The sequence below is a fragment of the Ovis aries genome, chromosome X, assembly GCF_016772045.2.
Source record: "Ovis aries strain OAR_USU_Benz2616 breed Rambouillet chromosome X, ARS-UI_Ramb_v3.0, whole genome shotgun sequence".
In the NCBI taxonomy this organism is placed as follows: Eukaryota; Metazoa; Chordata; class Mammalia; order Artiodactyla; family Bovidae; genus Ovis; species Ovis aries.
In genome coordinates, this window is record NC_056080.1 from 13,734,162 (window position 1) to 13,756,225 (window position 22,064).

The 22,064-nt window shown below is 40.5% G+C and overlaps 1 protein-coding gene across 4 annotated transcripts in view; it reads right to left on the reverse strand.

Moving 5' to 3' along the window:
- ACE2 (angiotensin converting enzyme 2) overlaps positions 1–22,064 on the reverse strand; it is a 49,693-nt gene that overhangs the window by 12,744 nt on the left and 14,885 nt on the right. For all 4 annotated transcript variants that reach the window (XM_042242295.2, XM_042242294.2, XM_060408290.1 and 1 more), the window contains 11 exons: positions 20,817–20,960; positions 19,389–19,501; positions 18,473–18,578; positions 15,501–15,598; positions 13,151–13,320; positions 11,195–11,421; positions 6,507–6,651; positions 4,583–4,681; positions 3,772–3,894; positions 3,186–3,358; positions 1,948–2,006 (listed from right to left, as the gene is read on the reverse strand). In XM_042242295.2, coding sequence (XP_042098229.1) covers positions 1,948–2,006; positions 3,186–3,358; positions 3,772–3,894; positions 4,583–4,681; positions 6,507–6,651; positions 11,195–11,421; positions 13,151–13,320; positions 15,501–15,598; positions 18,473–18,578; positions 19,389–19,501; positions 20,817–20,960 — 1,457 coding nt within the window. The remainder of the gene's footprint in view (positions 1–1,947; positions 2,007–3,185; positions 3,359–3,771; positions 3,895–4,582; positions 4,682–6,506; positions 6,652–11,194; positions 11,422–13,150; positions 13,321–15,500; positions 15,599–18,472; positions 18,579–19,388; positions 19,502–20,816; positions 20,961–22,064) is intronic.

A 22,064-nucleotide genomic window follows, 5' to 3' on the forward strand; every position in this document is an offset into this window, starting at 1 on the left:
TAAAAGTATAACTCCACTGTCATCAAAGCAGCCTGTTGCTCTGTGAATGGGCCTCAGAATATTACACCATCCACCCCTTTCAAGACTATTTACTAATCCCTCACTGCATGGAAAGAGAACATGGGAAAAAAACATGTCAAGAAAAAAGATAATTGAAAATAATCCTGATCTACTGGATTCTTTAAAATTAAATTTTATCAGTCCAAGGAAGAGCTAATAAAAATAGGACAGAAGGAGAAATAACCCCAGAGATAATGATTGCTAAGAAATAGGAACTTGAACTTTCAGAGTTTGAGAAGTGATACACCTCCATTTTATACTTGTTTCTTAAATCTTCATGTTTTACTCCTACTATGGGCTTCCTTGGGTGCTCAGTGGTAATAAATCCGCCTGCCAATGCAGGAGACCAGGTTTGATTCCTGGGTTGGGAAGATCCCCTGGAGAACAGAATGGCAACCCACCCCAGTATTCTTGCCTGGAGAATCCCATGGACAGAGGAGCCTGCAGGCCATGGTCCATGGGGTGGCAAATAGTTGAACATCACTTAGTGACTAAACAACAACAACGACATGTTATTTATATCTAGATGTTTTGCTTATGGAGCCTTGGACAATAGTTAACTTCCCAAGAAAAGTATGGGGGTAGAAATGCCATCTTTGACTCTCCCCAGTGAAAAGAACAATTTTCTGTAGCACCTTGGACTGTTTTATCCAATAATGCCAGGTTGTTCTCTAATCCTGAAAAGCCTCCTGGGTGCCACACTTCCATCTATGCCTTTGATCTCCATCTGCCCGGGGCAACCCTCTCCTCTCTTTTTTTCCCCGAAACAAATTGCTTCAAACTGGATAACCTGAGACAGGTGTTTAGGAGAAAGCAATAGCTGATTAAAGTAATTCATATGACAGTGTAAGTAATCTGATTTTCTGTTAAACTTTTTGTTGTCCAGAAATGCATCTCTGCCTCAGTGGTTCTCAAGCTGTGCTGTAATCAAAATCACCTGGGGAACTTTGATGACTTGATGCCAGATGCATGCATGCTAAGTCACTTCAGTGATGTCCAACTCTTTGTGACCCTATGGATTGTAGCCCGTCAGGTTCCTCTGTCCATGGAATTCTCCAGGGAAGAATACTGGAGTGGGTTTTGATGCCACACCTCAGAGCAGTAAGTCAGAATCTCTGGGAATGGGACTGAAACATTAATATTTTAAAAGACATCCTGAATGACTCCAGTGTGAGTCAAGCTTGAGAAACAGTGGTCTGAATTGTTGCTTCCCAGTCTTTATTGTGTCTACAAACCACTTGGGGGGTTGTTAAAGTGCAGATTCTGATAAAGGAGGTCCGAGGCTGGGGTCTAAGATTAAAACAAGCTTCTAGTACCTAGATGATTGACTAAGATGAAACAAAGCCAAACTGCCTACAATACTTCTGAAAGCAGTCTCTAAAAATATAAACATGTCCTCTTCCTCAAATACAAGCAATGGGGACTTCCCTGGTGACCCAGTGGCTAAGACTCCAGGCTCCCAAAGCAGAGGGCTTGGGTTCAATTTCTGGTCAAGGAACTGGATCCCACATGCCACAGCTAAGAGTTTGCATGCTGCAGCTAAAGATCCCGCACGTCACAACTAAGACCCAGCACAGCCACATAAATATATTTTTTAAAAATACATTTTAGATTAGAGTGAATTGGGAGGTTAGGTATATGATACTTTAGATGTTTTCTCACTGATCTTCATAATACCTTCAGAGTCCCAAGGAAAACAGAGGCATAGCCAATTCAATATGGAATGTGTTACTGAAAAAACCAGCTCAAACGCCAGAGGCCAGAATCTAGGGCTTTTTAAGAGAACATGTGCCCTTTCATCTTTTCAACTGCACTGAAATGGGCTTGTTGTGCCCTAAATAAGGGAATGCACTGAAAAGTCATAGATGTGCTATCTAGAATACTCACAGCATTTTCTCCAAGAGCTGATTTTAGGCTTATCCTCACTTTGATGCTTTGGTCAGAATCTGATTAAAGAGAAATAACAGACTGTTGTTACAGACAGCAGATTGACCACATGTGTTTATTTCCTTCCTTTCCCAAGATCCCACTAAAGTGATAGTAAAGGAATTTTTTAAAGGTATAAACACTCCTTTGGAAAATGAGAAGTTATGGAGGAGTGGTAAATGCTTTCCCAAGGGTCAGGAAGTCATGGTATAATGTGTACACACAAGCAGTAGAGACCCCCAGAGAATCCAGGAGAGGCCTGGGATTCAGGTACAGCAGGGGGTGGGAAGAAGATACTGGACTGAAAACAAGGAAAATGAAAATCTAGGTCTGGTCATAGCCACTTAGGGGAACAGCTGATGCTCCTACCCCATGAGTTCTTGCTTAGAAAGTCACCTGTAGGCCGTGCTGCAGCAAAACGGGAGGCAATTCATGAAAGAAGATATGGCATCCAGGAAGGAGAGGATTCAACTCAGGACAGCAGCAAAGGGGTGACTTGGGATGAAAACTGTGGTCCAGATGGAGACAGGAGGACTCCAAGAGGGAGTTCTTTAGGGAAAAATGAGACTGAAAAGAATAGATACGTTGGAATAGTTGGAGAAGAATATAGCATAGACAGCAAATTAGGCATGCAAAAAAGTGAGGCAATAGAAACTTCAGGACAAACAAAAAGCTACATTTAAAAAGATATAAAATAGTAATATTACTTGGTTCTGCAGGTATAATGATGCAAATGTTGGTAATTTCTTTACTAAAAATTACATTAAATTTCATTGGGAGAATGGGAAATGGAGGCAGAAGAGTAGGCAGAAGTGCATGTCTAAAACTGAGCAATGGGGAAATGACAATATAAACAAGCTGTTTAGAAATATGCATGTAACTGCCAGAAAGAAGAGGGGATTGCATTAAAATTGTTAAATGTATTTGCCTTTGAAGGGCAGGATTCACATACGGTGGGTTAAATATGGGGCTAGTAAAGCAGATTGAAAACAAGAAGGGGGGAGTTTTCACGTGTCGGGTACACAGTAGGTGCTCAACAAATGTGTTTCCTCCCAGAGAAAATGGCATCTGCCACCACAGTCCAGGGGGTAAGTAGAGGAAGAACACACTCAACTGTGTGAGTCCTATGAGACCAGGGCCAGAGGGGACTAGGGAAGCAGAAAAAGGCCGTTAGAAACGTGTCAACGCCATCTACTCACATGGAGTCCATTCCGTGCTCCATCCCACGAATGAATTCCTGTTCTGCTCTTTCAGCCAGGTAAACAAGGGCTCAAAGTAGTTGAGCAGGGGTTTTACATCCATAGTCTTTATGCCCACAATATTTTCCAATGCTAAGGTCCAGGGTTCTGATTTTCCAAGGCGCAGCATTTGGCTACATTAAAAAAAAAAAAAAAAAGGCGGGGGAAGGTGGGTTCAGGGCCTTTGGATGGATTCCAGATGCATATATGTTTACATGTACAATCTATGGTTACTCCTCTTTGGTTTGACTAAGTTTGCTCCTGGCAAATAAGACAAGAAAACATGGTAAAAGATGTATTCATCTTTCAATCTCCCTTCCCCAGAGAGCTCTATAGTTATGACATGGGGAGAGGAGGTGGCCTGTCTAGCCATCACAGGATCCAGGTTCCTGTGTGATCACAAAACAAACATTTAATTCATGGATGAAGACATTTTGAGTCCCCAAATTTTCTTTTTTGGATCAAAGAAATCAAATTCAAACCTAGGCATGGAAATGAGTAACATTAAATAGGATGAGAGGTTCAATGTTTTTGAAGCATCTCTTACAGCAGCCTCTGCCCAGCTTCAGTGGAATTTGAGATATCACATTTGAACAGGGCACCTTCATGTTTAGCTGTTTTACAAAGGGCTTCATGAAACTGGAATTGATAAATGGTCCTTGTGTAATACCTGTAAAAGAGATAAACAAAACAAAACAAAAAAAAAGAGTTGTCCCGTGTGTAGTTTCTGTGGTAAAGTCATAGATTGGGACATATATTTAAATTTTGAGGCCCCAGCAACCAATGAAGTATCAGTTAAACCTCTTTTCACTCAAGAAAGACCCAAACACAAACCCTATAGACTCATCATACTTGCATTTATGTATCAGCTGATAAAAAGGCAGCATTATCTTGTTAAATGTGAGCTCACATTTGTATTGTGTTTTACCAATTTATAGCCTTTTCACATAACTGATGCCAATCAATCCTTTTGGCAAATCATCAATATTATTTCTACTTTACAAATAAAGAAACTGAGACTCAACAAATTCAAGATCTGGAGCTAATAGGTGAAGAACATAGATTTTGGGACTTCAAGTTAAAAATGCTCTATTCTGATCACCCTGAACTCTGCCAGTAACAAAGAGACAAACAAAAACATTTCTATTGCTCCCAAGGAGACTATAAATTCCCTGTTAGTGGAGAAAAGGATCTCATATAACTTTTGTTGAACTCAATACATCATGTTCAGTTACATAGAATTGAAACTGATCATCTATTTTGAGGTTCTAAGGGGGAGGGGAATGGAGATAGAGAAATTAAAGTTGTCACTCTGTCTACAAATTCTAGAAGTGAAACAGAAGAAAACTGTCACTTACCGGATGAATGAGTAATCTTCAGCCACGTGGAATAGACACGCGGGGTCACAGTATGTCTCATCATGGGGCAGAGGCTCCACCACTCCGACTATCTCTCGCCTTTGGAGGAAAAAGAAGGTATATTAGCTGTGGGTCGCTTACTGAGAGAAAGTATAGATGGTGCCATTGTGCAGTGCCATCAGTCAATGGCATTTCTATTGGAATTTGTGGTCAGGTGAAATTGAAACAGTGTAAAGAATTACAGAATAAATCCCATCACGTAATCATCTCTGTTTTTTGTTACTTCAGCCAGTCTATACCATTGAAAAATAGCTGTATCATCAAAACACCAATTTCATAAAGTATATTATGTGACCAAAACCATACAGTGAAAGTCCTAAAAATTCCTCTCCTGCACCATATTTTATGGGCTCTTGGTAGGCAGAATTTTCTAAAATTGAAACCTCACTGATTCTTCTGATTGATCTGATTCTTCAAGGCCAGCTCAAATGCCCCCTTATCTGTAAGTCCTGCCCCTGACCCCAAGCACCTGCCACCACGGCAAGCCCTCCAGTTCCCTAGGCCTTCTCTAGCTCTGCCTCCTTTGCCATTTCTCTCTCTGTTTTATAATTATTCACATACAGCTCCTTCTTGCTCTGGAAACTTGAGCACCTAGCGGACAGGGCTGTGTTCTGGTCATCTTTATAGTTCCAGGGCCAGCCACAATGCCCAATGCTAAGAAAAGACTTCATGTGGACTTATTACATGAATAGAGTACAATGAATCACTTTAAGGGCCTGATCCCATGTACCTTTGGAAATAAACTAAAAGGGGTCAAAAATTTAATCAGGATAAAAAGGTACAGAAACCATGTATTTGGCATTGTTTGAATACATTTGTCCTTTCTGATTGTGGGATCATGATAGACATAATTTTGGTAATACTTAAATGCTAGAGACAGTTATTAGAGATGCTGTTTCCTTCCTCCCAAGGAGGATTTATGTCAACAGAAAGAATCTTAGCAGAATAGTGGCACTGACTTCAACTTATGGACGTGGGGCTAAATGTTATCATTGTAGATCTTCACTCCAAAAAGGAAAAACAAAGAAAAACCATTAACAGGAGTCTGACTAATATTGTGGGGAGGTCGCTTTTCTTCCTTCCATCTTCTTCAGGAGTACTTTCATCATTATTTCATACGTGTCTGAGCCAGGCCCTGTGCAAAGCACTTGGGATATAGTGATGAATGACGTAGCACTGAAACTATTGAAAGGCATCACCATCTGTTGCCCAAATATGGCAGGCTTTCACTTGCTTGGAATTCTCTCCCTTCCCTTCCACGTACACCTGGTTAACTCGCACATTGTTCTCAAACCTCAGCTTGGGTGCCTCTCCTCATCTGACTCACTGGCCAGGGCTTTGGATCCCCCCTTGGATGCTCACGGATCCCCACACCCTCCATCACAATTCAACACACTGCAGTGGTTTCATTTTCTACATCCCTCCATAAACTAAAAGCTCTTGGAAGTCAAAGAGAACATCAAAATCGATCAGCCTCAGATCCCTGGTGCAAACGATCAGTCTTGGATCCCTGGTGCTGTACCTACAATATGGGATTATTAATTTTTGTTTCAAAGAATGGACAAAATAAAAAATGAAAATGAACACATTGATTACTTCCTAAATAATATCAGAGTTTAATGGGTGCCTCAACATGCAAGAAGATAGAGCATGAGAAATTTTGTCACTTGACCCTGCTTCTGAGGGGGTGGGCAAAGCCAAGGAAATGTTATCTGATAAGAAGGCACCCAAATGGAGACTTAATAAAAAGCAAGTAGTTAATGTGAATGTGTATGTGTCTATACAGGCCAATTAGATGCTTTTAAATAAACAACAAATTCATGAGAAAACATTTTACTGATTGCGTGCATATTCACTGACTTACTTCATCTCCCACCACTTTTCCATCCACTGCTGTTTGGGAATTTCACCCTTAAAGACCATCCACCTCCACTTTTCTAACATGTAAGTAAATGGTAGAGTCCCAACAATTGTAAGTGCTTGCTTGAGCAGGAAGTTTATTTCTGTTTCTGAAAGGAAAATGGGAAAGGATAAATATTAAGATAAGGATGACAGTAGACATTTTGTGTTCAATAATTTCCTAATCTCAAGATATTATTCCTCAAGATATACTTACTATAAGCATGATCACATGAGAAATATTGACAGTGGACATAATAATATGTATTTATTCATTTTCTCAGCTGAGGGATTTGAAGTAGGGTGAAGCCTTGGATAGAATAGGTTAAATAAATCCACAAGTAACCCTGTTTTTTGCATTAGTTTCAGTACTACCTTTCTTAACTACCTCTTGTCAGAGCTAAGTAGGGCTATTTCACCTGCTTTCCTAGTCATACTATTTATTCTTGTAAGCTCCATGAAGGCAGTGACTGTCAATGTCTCATTCAAGACTATATGCCTAAACTGGTGTCTGCTACGTGAGGCCCTGTGTGAGTCTTTGCTAAACAAATGGATATTAAACATATGTGGCCAAAAGCCAGTAAATCAGGGAGGAAAAAAAAAAAAGAAAAAACAGCCTCCCTCCTCTAATTATCCAGTGGATAATCAGAAGTATCATGAACTTTAAATTTACTGATATCTTCCTTCAGTTCAGTTCAGTTGAGTGGTTCAGTTGTGTCCAACTCTGCGACACCATGGACCGCAGTATGCCAGGCCTTCCTGTCCATCACCAGTTCCCAGAGTTCACCCAAACCCATGTCCATTGAGTCAGTGATGCCATCCAACCATCGCATCCTCTGTTGGCCCCTTCTCCTCCTGCCCTCAATCTTTCCCAGAATCAGGGTCTTTTCAAATGGGTCAGTGCTTTGCATCAGGTGGCCAAAGTATTGGAGTTTCAGCTTCAACATCAGTCCTTCCAATGAACACTCAGGACCGATCTCCTTTAGGATGGACTGGCTGGATCTCCTTGCAGTCCAAGGGACTCTCAAGAGTCTTCTCCAACACCACAGTTCAAAAGCATCAATTCTTTGGTGCTCAATTTGTTTACAGTCCAACTCTCACATCCATATGTGACTACTGGAAAAACCATAGCCTTGACTAGATGGACCTTTGTTGGCAAAGTAATGTCTCTGCTTTTTAATATGCTATCTAGGTTGGTCATAACTTTCCTTCCAAGGAGTAAGCATCTTTTAATTTCATGGCTGCAGTCACCATCTGCAGTGATTTTGGAGCCCCCAAAAATAAAGTCTGACACTGTTTTCACTGTCTCCCATTCTATTTCCCATGAAGTGATGGGACCAGATGCCATGATCTTTGTTTTCTGAATGTTAGGCTTTAAGCCAACTTTTTCACTCTCCTCTTTCACTTTCATCAAGAGGCTCTTTAGTTCTTTTTCACTTTCTGCCATAAGGGTGGTGTCATCTGCATATCTGAGGTTATTGATATTTCTCCTGGCAATCTTGATTCCAGCTTGTGCTTCATCCAGCCCAATGTTTCTCATGATGTACCCTGCATATAAGTTAAATAAGCAGGGTGACAGTATACAGCCTTGACATACTCCTTTTCCTATTTGGAACCAGGCTGTTGTTCCATGTCTAGTTCTAACTGTTGCTTCCTGACCTACATATAGGTTTCTCAAGAGGCAGGTCAGGTGGTCTAGGATTCCCATCTCTTTCAGAATTTTCCAGTTTATTGTAATCTACACAGTCAAAGGCTTCGGCATAGTCAATAAGGCAGAAATAGATGTTTTTCTGGAATTCTCTTGCTTTTTCCATGATCCAGTGGATGTTGGCAATTTGATCTCTGGTTCCTCTGCCTTTTCTAAAACCAGCTTGAACATCTGGAAGTTCACGGTTCACATATTGCTGAAGCCTGGCTTGGAGAATTTTGAGCATTACTTTACTAATGTGTGAGATGAGTGCAATTGTCCGGTAGTTTGAGCATTCTTTGGCATTGCCTTTCTTTGGGATTGGAATGAAAACTGACCTTTTCCAGTCCTGTGGCCACTGCTGAGTTTTCCAAATTTGCTGACATATTGAGTGCAGCACTTTCACAGCATCATCTTTTAGGATTTGAAATAGCTCAACTGGAATTCCATCACCTCCACTAGCTTTGTTCATAGTGATACTTCTTAAGGCCACTTGACTTCACATTCCAGGATGTCTGGCTGTAGATTAGTGATCACACCATCGTGATTACCTGGGTTGTGAAGATCTTTCATTTGTACAGTTCTGTGTATTCTTGCCACCTTTTCTTAATATCTTCTGCTTCTGTTAGGTCCATACCATTTCTGTCCTTTATCGAGCCCTTCTTTGCATGAAATGTTCCCTTGGTATCTCTAATTCGCTTGAAGAGATCTCTAGTCTTTCCCATTCTATTATTTTCCTCTATTTCTTTGCACTGATCACTGAGGAAGGCTTTCTTATCTCTCTTTGCTATTCTTTGGAATTCTGCATTCAAATGGGTATATCTTTCCTTTTCTCCTTTACTTTTCGCTTCTCTTCTTTTCAGAGCTATTTGTAAGGCTTCCTCAGGCCTTACAAATATCTTTCTTACCAGAGTTTAAAATGCTTTAACAAATTATATTATTTCATTTATCCTTTATTAGTGGTATAAATGGAGAAGGAAATGGCAACCCACTCCAGTATTCTTGCCTAGAGGATCCTGTGGACAGAGGAGCCTGGTGGGCTGCTGTCCATGGGGTCGCACAGAGTAGGACATGACTGAAGCAACTTTGCAGCAGCAGCAGCAGCAGCAGCAGTGGTGTAAAAGGGCAGTGGAGCTCATATCTGTTGTATAAATGCAGCTTACTGGAATGTAACTGGGGGGTATTATCACTGTATCTCTCTAGTGTCTTTAAAAATGATTTACACGTAAAAAGTGCTCAGTAAACACTTTTGGAAGAAGAAAGGAAGAGAGGGAGAAACAAAGAGGAAAAGAAGGGATGAAGGACTTTATTTTGTCAAATATAATTCACAGATCAGGAGCAGAGCCAAGGAAAGAAGCAGGAGTTTTTCAAACCAGTGATTCAATCATCTTTGCCTGCTGTCAAGGAATATTAAAAAATGATAAAACACTTTTCTGTGAATTGATTTGAGAATGATCATTTAAAATTAGGCAACAGGTGTGGTTACTGTGAAACCCCTTTCCTGTGTTGCTCACTTCTGGGAGGATACTGCTACTTGTCTATTACCCACTGGGTCTGTGCTTACACTTTTTCAGACATGATGATGGCTTTACAGTGACCTACTCCCAGGCACTTGTGAGATCATCAAGGTCTGGAGTCAGAAGTCAAGGCAAAGTGAACTGTCCACACAAAGGTGGAGCTTATGACCTTGACCTCATTGACTAAATAGAGCTGACGTTTATGTCCCAAATGGCTAAAATGAGGGGTGAGAAAAACATGGGAAAAAAGAACATATTTGGTTCTAAGTGTCCTTTTACAGGGCTTCCCTGGTGGCTCAGACAGTAAAGCGTCTGCCTGCAATGCAGGAGACCTGGGTTTGATTCCTGGGTCGGGAAGATCCCCTGGAGAAGGAAATGGCAATCCACTCCAGCATTCTTGCCTGGAAAATCCCATGGACGGAGGAGACTGATAGGCTACAGTCCATGGGGTCGCAAAGAGTCAGACACGACTGAGCGAAGAATCCTCACAGAAAAAAAATCTGGATCTCGTGAATATTTGTTGGGTTCCATCAAGTCTAGGCCATCCAAAGAGAAAAAGGGTGCCTTGAATGATGGCCTGGATCTGAGGGGATGTTATGGGGCAAATTCATGCTTCAGCTAGATGAAAAAAAATGTTTCAGTCTCTTCCAGTCTTCGTATTCTACCACCTGCTCCCTAAGAACTCCCATAATATTCCCATAATATTATGGAAAAAGTTGTATATTAGGTCTTTGGTTCTGGTTCTGCCATGCTGCTTTTTGGCCTTGGGCTAGTTATTTTCCCTCTCATGCCTTCAGCTTGCTTCCTCTACAAAGTGATTTTTAGAATCTTTTCCAGCTCCACCATTGAGGTTTTTACCTAGAACTGGGGGAATTCAATCTGAACTCTGACACTAATTAGCTAGGTGACCTTGGATAAGCCATTTCAGTTCTGTGGGTCTGTTTTAATGTCTTTTTAAAAATCTTCTGGGTTTCCCTGGTGGCCGAGTGATTAAAAATCCCCCTGCCAATGCAGAGGACACAGGTTCAGTCCCTGGGTGGGGAAGATCCTCTGGAGAAGAAAACAGCACCCCACTCCAGTATTCTTGCCTAGAAAATTCCATGGACAGAGGAGCCTGGTGGGCCACAGTCCATGGGGTCACAAAGAGTCAGACATGACTGAGCGACTAAACAACAACAACAAGTAAAATAAAATAAAAGTTTTCTGCTAGATGATTCTTAGAGTCCCAAGATCATTCACTTAGTTACCTCTTCTCAAAGACACAAAAACGAAAGTTGGCATGTTATGTTATATACTGTTTTTTTTAACCAGAAGCAATTCCTAGTTACCCATAATTACATTATATTTTATATGGCAAAAATTAAATATATCCTATGCATGGCAATAAATACCTTTGCCCATGTCATAATAAAGAATACCCAAAAGAAGCCATGAGAAAAATGTTCATACCATTGTCTTCATAAAAATCAGGTGCCAGAAGACCAAGCGCTTTCAAATAGTGAGGTGTAGCTGCAGACAGTGACATGATCTCCCCAACAGCTTCATGGAAACCTTCATTAGCTCCATTTCTGAGCAGGTAGGGCTGTGTAGCATACGCCATGTCATACTGGATGTGGCCCATCTCATGATGGGCTGTCAGGAAATCATCCATTGTGACCTTCGTGCACATCTTGATCCTGAACAAAAATGGGCAAGATTAACATGAACCTCACTGAATTTCATTTATTCATCATAATAGTTACATGGGATTTCTATAGCATGGATCACATTTCCAAGATTTATTGACCAATGAATCTTGAGGACCTACCTTACATGTTCTAGAAACTGTTCTAGGTGTTCAATATAAAGTGATGGGCAGGGCTGAATCCTGTCCTCCTACTCACAGACTAATAGAAAGGAAGACAGAGTCTTCTACTACAAAAACTGAGGCAAGTGCTCTACAAGTGATCAGCAGACATGGCCTTGTCCATAATGATGAGTAAATGCAGGCCTAGTCTTCTAGAAGCACCAGGAATGGCATGACTCAAGATGCAATGAGCAATCTGGACCTTGATTAAAGCACAGCAGTTAGCCAGGTAGATGGCAGGAAGGGTCAAGAGACTGACCTTCATAGAAGTGATCAGTGAGGATGGCTTGAGAAAAGAATGGGAACACAGCCAGCAGTTTGGGACAGTTAGGACAGAGAAGCAGTGAAAAAAAAAAAAAAAGGAAGGGGGAGGGACTAGAAATTGACATTTGGGAATCATTAGCACGTAAGTAGGGGAGTGGATGTGACGGCCCATGGAGCTAGTGTAGGATGGCAAGGCAAGAGGGCCAAGGACAAGCCCCAGGAAGTCCCAGGATGTACAGGGTGGAGAGAGGAAAAGGGGACAGAGAGAGAAGTCAAAGAAGTCCGGAAGGGAGGACAATGCAGACACTAGTGAAAAAAAAACACGTCAAAGACAACCAACCAACACTGTCTCATGCTGCTGTGGCCCAAAGACTGCATTTGGCAATTAGATACCAGTCCTTTTCAACTTGGCAAGAGCAGTTTCAGGTAGGTGAGTGGAGGGGTCATATTCCAGTAGGTGCTGTCATTTTCTCACCACTCTGAGCACACCATCCCCCTGATAAATACCTTTTAAGGACTCCCACTGCTCAGGAACAAACTCAATCTCTTTTATACACCCAATATGACCTCTTTTCCTAATTTTGGTTTTTCTCTATTCTCTTTGACACAATTATAAGAATAGGTACTTACTTAATGTCTACTGTGTGTAAGAGCCTGTGCTAGGAAGCTTATATACACTTCCTCATTTTTCAACCTTACCCTAGTACTGGAGTCAGTAAGCTCTGGCCTGCAGCTGGCCACTTGTTGAGATAAATTAGACTTGACTGTGACACGGCCCCAACCACTTGCTTCTGTATTGTCTCTGGCTGCTTGCATGCCACAGGGCAGAGACGAGCAATTTCAACAGAGACCTGCGAAGCCTAAATAAACGATTTAAGTACTCTCTGCATTTCTCCTATGATACATACCAGATTTTCCATCCACCTGTCCTAGTTCACTCAGAAGAAAGAAACAGGAAGGGGGGATTAATGTCTGATTCACATATTTTATCTCCCATAAATCTTTGCACCAAGCCTTTCCTAATGGGGGCACCACCATACTTATGACCATGAAACTCTAATGAATGCATATTATTTCAGACGAGGTAAACTGTCTAAAGGTGCAGTTGAGGGCCTGATGACAATCCCCTTTTCCTCAGAAACCCAGATGTGGTCTCCTGGACTCCCAGCCTCTATTCAAGGAAAATTCACTCCTCTCTTCAGTGCTCAGAGAATCAGACAAGGAATCCAAATTCATCCTCATCCCTCCATTGTCTCCTGTTGGAATTCTGGCAGTGTGAACGTCAGTCTCACTACCTGAAGTCACCCTTCCCCAAGTCCCACGCTGTGGGGTGGCAGACCACCTTCCGGCCATCGCCTGGCTCAGTCAGCATGGAGTTGTCCCAGAATCCTTGAGTCATGTAAGGAAGGCCGATAGACACGAAGAACTTCTCAGCCTCCTTGAATATCCTTTCTGCATCCCAGGACTGGGGAAAAAAAAGAACAGCAATTAATTGTAGCATTAAAATCACAGCATTCTTTTTGTTGGGTATGTACAAAGGCATAGCCTTTCTGAAAGGCAATTTGGCAACATGTACAGACAGCTTTCAGTAATCCAGTCTCTAGGGAACTAACCTAGGAAATTTTCAGAAATTAGGTCAAAGAATTACATTTTAAATGATTTTTATTACTGTTTTTCAACTAAAATATATTTGACAAATTGTAAAGTGTTATAAAATGATTTTTAATAGAGGGAAAAGTGGAAAAAGCCTCCAGAATGGCTAAGTAAATAACAATGCCTTTGTGGAATAGAAAACCTAAATAAATTGGATTTATAAAGAATTTGTATTGATTTTTAAAAATAATAATGAGAAGATAAAATATGTAAAACACTTATATAGTATAATTTTAATGAAGAAGTACATTAAAATATCAGGAGTAGACTGCGATTGTATATGAATTTTTTTGCCTTTATGCTCCAGGTATAAAGACAAGTAGTAATGACTTGCTCTCTTTGCTAAAAACTGTTCAATTCCAGACAACAACCCTTGACTGAGTTCGTTCCGTGAACAAGGCCCTAGTATTAGGCTGGGGATTATTAGTGTCTGTGTCAGAGGAAGACACAAACAATAAAGCAAACATGAAGTCACCTGCTTTCGAAGTCAAAAAGGCCCACAAGAGACCCAGCAGCCAATGGGTAGCTGGGCCTTGGCTTCATAGTCTGTATAGGAACCTAAACTTTCAGAATATTCTGGAACTGCAGAAGGGCAGCAGAAGGTGTCTGCTATTCAGCAAATCTTTCTAGGAACCAGTGTCCCTGGAGCTGACCAAGACTTCTTTGGAGATAAGGCCCATACATCAGTAAAACTAAATTTGTATAATTGGTAGATAGTTAATGAATCACTTTTTAGTGACACAGAAAACTTCCTCTGATCTTAAAAACCAGTCAAGTTAATTTCTTCTCTCATGTCTGCCTTGAAAATATGAAACTGGGTATAAGAGACACTATGGATTGTTGTTTTACCTTTAAAGGCTTAACGTCAGACAATATTGCTATTGGTGACTTATGGTATTCTTAAAGAAAATGAACGTATACCAAAAGAGTGTAGACTGGCAAGCACAGTTAATATCTGTTGAATGAAGAACGAATGGGTAGAAAACCAGACTGCAAATTCTGTGTTCCAACCTTATTGCCACTGACTGGTTGTCTTTGTGACTTTGGGTGAATCATTTACCCAAGCCTCAGTTTCCTCACCTACGACATGGAACTATCACAATACCTGCCCTGATAGTCCCACAGATTTGTTGTAAACATAACATTAGGAGAGATGGTGGGTGTGAAAACACCATAGACAGGCTATGGAGGTACATAAAAATGAGCCCCTGCTGCTACTCAATTGCAAAATGGGGCTAGAACAGCTGCAGGAGTTTGGGGGCTCTTGAAGCTTCATGTTTTCATTCTGCTGTGGACTTATCTCAGGAATATGTTATGCAAGTGAAGGTGTTTATTGCGTAGTTGCTTACAGATTTAAAACTGTTCACAAGCAATGCATAAATACTAACGTAAAGCACAGTGCAACGATTCGGAAAAATTTTACACAGCTAATAGATGTATGATCATAGATTCTACCCAGAATTGTAGAGTATTAGCTCAATAAAGAAAAACACACAATTACAGCTATAATATGCTTTCATCAATGGAAGGGAACACAGAGAATTAAAATAATTATTCCAAGATGGTAACAAAACGTTTATTTGCAAACCATGGCAGACTCTTATGGTATCTTTAACAATAATGATTTTTAATATGTAAAAATCTCCTAAAGATATCCTTTTTTCCCCTATTCATAGAGATTACTGACTACATAGCAATGACTAACTTTAGAAAGAATTATAAGTTGACAATTTCACATCTTATCGCTTAATGGAAAACCAGGTCATCTCCACTTTTAGTTACTCTCAGCAAGATCAATGCCATACTTATTCTAGGTACTAGATGTCACTGTCATTGTAAACTACTTTTCTATGAAAGGATACCTACATAAGAAATAAATTTTAAATTGCTTGAAAATTTTCTCATTTACATGACTTTATAACATAAGAAGAGAAAGGTAGCATAAAAAGGAATGAGGTTGAGGATTTAGTTTTCAAGGTGTCTTCTCCCTACCTGATTCTTCATTTTTTCAGTAACATCTATGCTTGGTTTGTGTTCAAAGGGGACTGTCAAAGAGTACAGATTTGTCCAAAATCTCCCCCACATATCACCTATTAAAAAAAAAAAGATTTGTTAATATGTGATAAAGACAGTAGAAGTATAGACATGATTTTACATAGCACACGAGGTAGGACTGGTAAACAGGCCATAGAGTATTCTAGATTTAATTTATTGGGTTGGCCAAAAAGTGATGTTACAGAAAAACACAAATGAACTTTTTGGCCAACTCAATAGTTTCTGTGCTTCCTTTCACTACCTCTTTTCCTCTTCTCTTATTTTATATTTTCAACATTCCCTTCTTTTACTGTCTCCTCTAAAAGGTTAAAATGGCAAGAGTGATGTGGTGAGGCAAACCTTGTTAGGGAATCATCCCTGTTTCTTTCATTTTAAATCACAATTCAAAGGCACAATGTATTAAATATGTAGAACATCATAGCTACTATAGATTAGAAATAGGTTTATATAGTCCCTCATCCATGGGACAAAATACTACAAATTAAATTGTTAGTAATCTATGATATTGAATTTAAGAGAGAGTATATAGACAGATTTGCTGTTGCTAAGGGGAAGAGGGAGTGGGGGAAGGATGGATTAGGAGTTTGGGGTTAACAGATGCAAGCTTTTATATATAGAATGAATAAACAACAAGGTCTTACTGTATAGCATGGGAAAGTATATTCAAGATCCTGTAATAAACTATAATGGAAAAGAAAAGTGAGAGCATATAGGATGATCATTCAGGAAACTCTGCTAGTAACTAGCAACTAAGTTCCACTTTTATTATTATACTATAGTAATCTACTTAACTGGGTGACTTTTCAAACATCTCAAACAAATGTTAAACTGGATTCCAAGGCCAGAAACCCTAAAAGATAAAATGGATCTGGAAAAAAAAATCAATGTAACAGCAGGACCAGAATTGTGGCACCAAAGGAATGGAGCAAAATAACTACCTGAAGAATATGCCAACAAATTCATGTTTTAAAAGATAAAATCCAATAGAGATAGAAGCAAACTCCTATGCTTCAACTGTCAAGAAATAGCTATTATAGAAATATGTGATATATGACATCAGGTTGAAACACAGCTCACATGTAAAAGACCACAAGGGGTCCAACAAACAGTATGATGTGGCTTCCAAAATGCAAATATCACCTTAAGGTAAATGAATAGAATTACAGTGTCTAGAACAAAGGAAGTCACAGCACCATCTTTATTCTATGTTGGTCAAACCTCAGCTGGAGTAACTGCTCAGTTCTAAGCATGATATTTGAAGAGGGACATCAATAAAGTTTTATTTTATTTATTTGCTTGTCCAAATGAGAACAAGTAGAAAAGTGAGATTTTTTAAGAATGGTTGAAAGTCTGTATAGGATATTTAACATACAAGAAGAAAATAGTGTTTACATGATGACAATAATAATAGTAAAATATACTGAGTACATACTCTTGTGTCAGGAACTATGCTGTACCTTGACAGTGGTTGTTTACAAATCTCTAGAAGGCCATCTTGTGGAAGAAAAGTGGACATACTCTGGGTAACCTCAGAGCACAGAATTAGGCAGAATGAATGGGAGGCATGAGAGGGGTGTTGGTTCACCTCCACATAACGTAGGACTTTCTTGTAATTGGTACAGTGTAGTGATAGATGAGTCTATTTTGGAAGGAAGCAAGAGCCACTTCATGCCAGGCAGGTTTAAGCAGAAAATGAATTACCAAAGAATGGTTGCCAAAGACACTGTAGAGAGTATTTATATATTGCTTTAGAGGAAAAAGTCTCCACTGCTCCTTTGTCCAGATTCCCTCATGCTAAGAAAGAGGCTTGCCTATAGAGAATCAGCTACTAGCAACTTAGCTTGCCTGTAGTAGGCCTGCTGTGTATGCAGGACATAAACTTTCCAAACACAGATATTTTCTTTGGCCTAGGCTTTGAGGGTGAGGGAGAGGGGAGGGAGGGTGATCACTCTCTGGGAAGAAATAAAGGAGTTCAGTAAAGGGCCCCAGGTCTTGCCTGGTCTACCAAAGCTCTAGAGCAGGATCCTGAGTGCTCTGAAGACTGTTTCTCCTCTTAAGCTAGGCAGCTTTCTTCATGAGGAGGATTTCATTGATTACCCATATGATTCCAAACCAAGTACTCTGCATCAAAAGATACTGTTGCAGTTGAACAGTCAACTTAGGAAGCTTTCACTTAGGCTATACCTTAATTCTAGATAGCTTTTCTCTCACCCCTGACTACTCCCAACCAACTAAGCTTCTTTCGTCTGACAACATGATGCTAAAATCTCACCTCAAGGGTCAGCCAATCAAGCTGAATAACACAATTTAATTTCAGACCTCTCTGGTGGTACAGTGGTTAAAAATCCACCCTCCAATGGAGGGGACACAGATTTGATGCCTGGTCCAGGAAGATTCCACATGCGATAGGGCAACCAAGCCTGTGTGCCCCAACTACTGAGCCCACGCTCTAGAGCTCATGAGCTTTAGTTACTGAAGCCCACGTGCCTAGAGCCCATGCTGTGTAACAAGAGAAGCCCACGCAGCACAACTAGAGAAAGCCCGCATGCAGCAAGGGAGACCCAGAACAGCCAAAAAACTTAAAAAATAAAAATAAACCTGAGGATCTTAAAAAACAAAACAAAAACTTTTTTCCCCATTTTCACTCTCATTCTCTGGTGATCTTAAATAACCCCTTTACCTATGGATTGAGCCCAAACGAAACAACTCTCTGTGTATAAAGTAAAGCAATAGAGGACAACTTAAAATGACTTTTCTGGTGAAGACACTGCTTTCAAAATATGATTTCTATAATGTTACTAACTTCATTCACAGAATGTTTCAAAAGTTGGGCCTCACCCCAAAATAACAACCTTATTGGTGGAAACAGCAAAGAGCAAAGTAGACAAGGAATTCCTCGAGTTTCTTACCAAGCAAATGTGCAGGGAGGCATCCAGTAGGGCTGATATAGGAAGGGTAGGTATCCATCAACTTTGCCCTCACATAAGCGTGAAGTTGTTCATATAATGGTTTAATCTGAAAAGCCCAGGAAGACAGTTTAAGACCAAGAATAGCCTATTCCAATCTCCAATTCCCAACACTGAAAATAGGGGCTTCTTTAGACAGTAGAATTACCCTAAATTTTAATTTCTCCTCCTCTGAAATATTCTGAAGAGTTTGAAAGCATTCCTTCTTACCAGATATAGATGATGACTAGTTCCACTACATAAAATAAAGCAGTGAACACATCTGGAGGTATACAAACACCACATGGAAGGTGTGCGTGGTAAGTTCCTTCAATCGTGTCTGACTCTGTGACCCCATGGACTGTAGCCCGCCAGGCTCCTCTGTCCATGGGATTCTCTAGGCAAGAATACTGGAGTGGGTTGCCATGCCCTCCTCTGGGGGATCTTCCTGACTCAGAGATCAAACCCATATCTCTTATGTCTCCTGCATTGGCAGGCAGGGTTTTTTTTTACCATTTGCACCACTTTGGAAGCCCCAACTGGAAGGCAGATGCAAAAAATATATATATTCATTTTAAGATGCTACCTACTTCCTTCATTTTTAAATTGAAGTATCACTTATATATCATAAAATTTACCCATTTTAAAGTATACAATTTTGTGAGTTTTAATAAAAGTATACTTTTGGACAACCATCACTACTGCCCAGTTTTAGAACATTTTCAATATTCCCAAAAGTTTTCTTGTACCCATCTGCAGTCAACTCCATTCCCACCTCCAGCCCCAGGTGATCACTGATTTCTTTCTCTATAGTTTGGCTGATTATACACATTTAATATAAATGAAATCATATAATATGTGAACTTCTGTGTCTCGTTACCTCTTCAAAGGTACGTTCCACATCTTTCATCAACTGGTCACGGCTGTAGTCATAGTCCCCTGCCCCAGTCACCTCATAATCCCCTCTCCAATAGTCCCCGTAGTCCTCATAATCTGTTTTAAAAAGAAGAAAATGAGAACATCTGGAAAGAAAGAGATAAAGCACAGTATACATAGACTAGCCTTCCTGGGAGGTTAAAAAAATCCGAAGACCTGTCACATTTTTATCGGCCTTCAACTCAAAGGGATACAAATGAATAACACTAGCTAATGTGCCTGAAATTTAATTCATTATCTCATCTAATGAGCACAAAAACTCTACAAGATGGTCAGTATTACAATCCCCATGGTGCTGGGTAAGAGCTGGCTCTCGGCTGATTAAAGGATTCATCCAAGGTCACACAACTGGTGAGGGTGAGAGGCGGACTCCTAGTCTCCTAACCCCAGGTCTCTACTCTCGCCATAGGTCAGTTAGCATCTTTAGCTTTAAAACATGTGATTGGGTCTTTAAATTCTCATTTTGTTTAGGGCCTTATATTTTCAACTGCAACCCAACCCCTCTTGGACACGGCCACAGTGGGCCCATCTCTGTGCTTCATGCAGTGTCTCGTTATCAGGAAACATGAGCTTGGGTCAGGATAACAGCTAATAAACTTTGTAAATGTATTTTCGGCATTTTAATGTTTACATGCTCATTGGCAATGAATGATCAGGAAGATGAGGAGAGAAGTAAATATTTGGATGGAAGGATGTGGCGATGGGTTCCAGTCTCCAGTTTGCCTCTGGCCTGAGAATATGAGTTTAAGCGGCAGTAGAGCACAGAAGGACAGATGAAAACTGTTTTCCCTTCCTCAACCCCAGGAGGCAGTAAACGACCAAAACAGCAATTTCCTCACAATGCCACGGCTTAAGCTCATTATTCAGGCAGGAGGATAACTTGAGAGATATGGAAATTCCTCCCCATGTTAAGATTTTGATGACCACAGTTTCCAGCCTAAAGTACTCTGATTTGTTTCTTTCTGGGACACCACTGTGAGGTAATCACACAAATGACCTTTGAGAATGAACTGTGGCCACATGGGAGTTTAAAGGAGACGGTATCTCTGTCTCTCATCCTTTCTGGTAAATAGAATCTGCCCATCTGCAGACTACCTTAGGAACCCTCAGGAGCCTGAGCCCTTCCCAGACTACTGATTTGTTTGAGGCCTGGTAACTTAGTCTTGTTCTCAAGCCCTTTAAAGTGTAGAATGTCAATTCACCTTTCCTTATTCCCTAGTGGTCTCCTCTTGGAGACATGTAACCTGAATTGTTCAGCAGGTGACTAATTTAGGGATACCCCTTATATCAAAGGGCAGGCTTGGTAATTCATGAGAAATAGCCCCACAGCCCTATAGGGAGCTTCAGAACCGCCACAGCCCAGCAAACTTACTGTTGGCTCTTGCCATCTCATTTTCCAGGACCACATACTCTTCATACAATGGCCTTAGTTGCTTGCCAACCTCAGCCCTCCAGCCTTCCCAAGCCCAGAGCCTCCGATTGTAGTCTCTGCTGTTTTCCATTATGTCATCCAAACCTATTATCACAAAGCACCCAAAGGGAAAAAAAACATGCAGTTTTAGAAATTTTCATCTGTAAAGAATTGAAAGGCTGGCAAATATCAAGGTCATAAAGTTGCTCAATGAAATCTCATGATTCATTCATGTCCTCACCCTTATTTTTTTAATAAATTTATTTAATTGGAGGCTAATTACAATATTGTAGTGGTTTTGCCATACATTGACATGAATCTACCATGGGTGTACATGTGTTCCCCATCCTGAACCCCCCTCCCACCTCCCTCCCTATCCCATCCCTCTGGGTCATCCCAGTGCACCAGCCCCGAGCATCCTGTATCATGTATCGAACCTGGACTGACGATCTGTTTCATATATGATAATATACATGTTTCAGTGCTACTCTCCCAAACCATCCCACCCTCACCTTCTCCCACAGAGTCCAAAAGACTGTTCTATACATCTGTGTCTCTTTTGCTGTCTTGCATATAGGGTCATTGTTACTATCTTTCTAAATTCCATATATATGCCTTAGTATACTGTATTGGTGTTTTCTTTTCTGGCTTATTTCACTCTGTATAATCAGTTCCAGTTTCATCCACCTCATTAGAACTGATTCAAATGTATTCTTTTTAATGGCTGAGTAATACTCCATTGTGTATATGTACCACTGCTTTCTTATCCATTCATCTGCTGATGGACATCTGGGTTGCTTCCATATCCTGGCTATTATAAACAGTGCTGTGATGAACATTGGGGTACATGCATCTATTTCACTTCTGGTTTCCTCGGTGTGTATGCCCAGCAGTGGGATTGCTGGGTCATATGGCAGTTCTATTTCCAGTTTTTTAAGGAATCTGCACACTGTTCTCCATAGTGGCTGTACTAGTTTGCATTCCCACCCACAGTGTAAGAGGGTTCCCTTTTCTCCACACCCTCTCCACCATTTATTGCTTGTAGACTTTTGGATCACTGCCATTCTGACTGGCATGAAATGGTACCTCATTGTGGTTTTGATTTGCATTTCTCTGATAATGAGTGATGTTGAGCATCTTTTCATGTATTTGTTAGCCATCTGTATGTCTTCTTTGGAGAAATGTCTGCTTAGTTCTCTTTCCAATTTT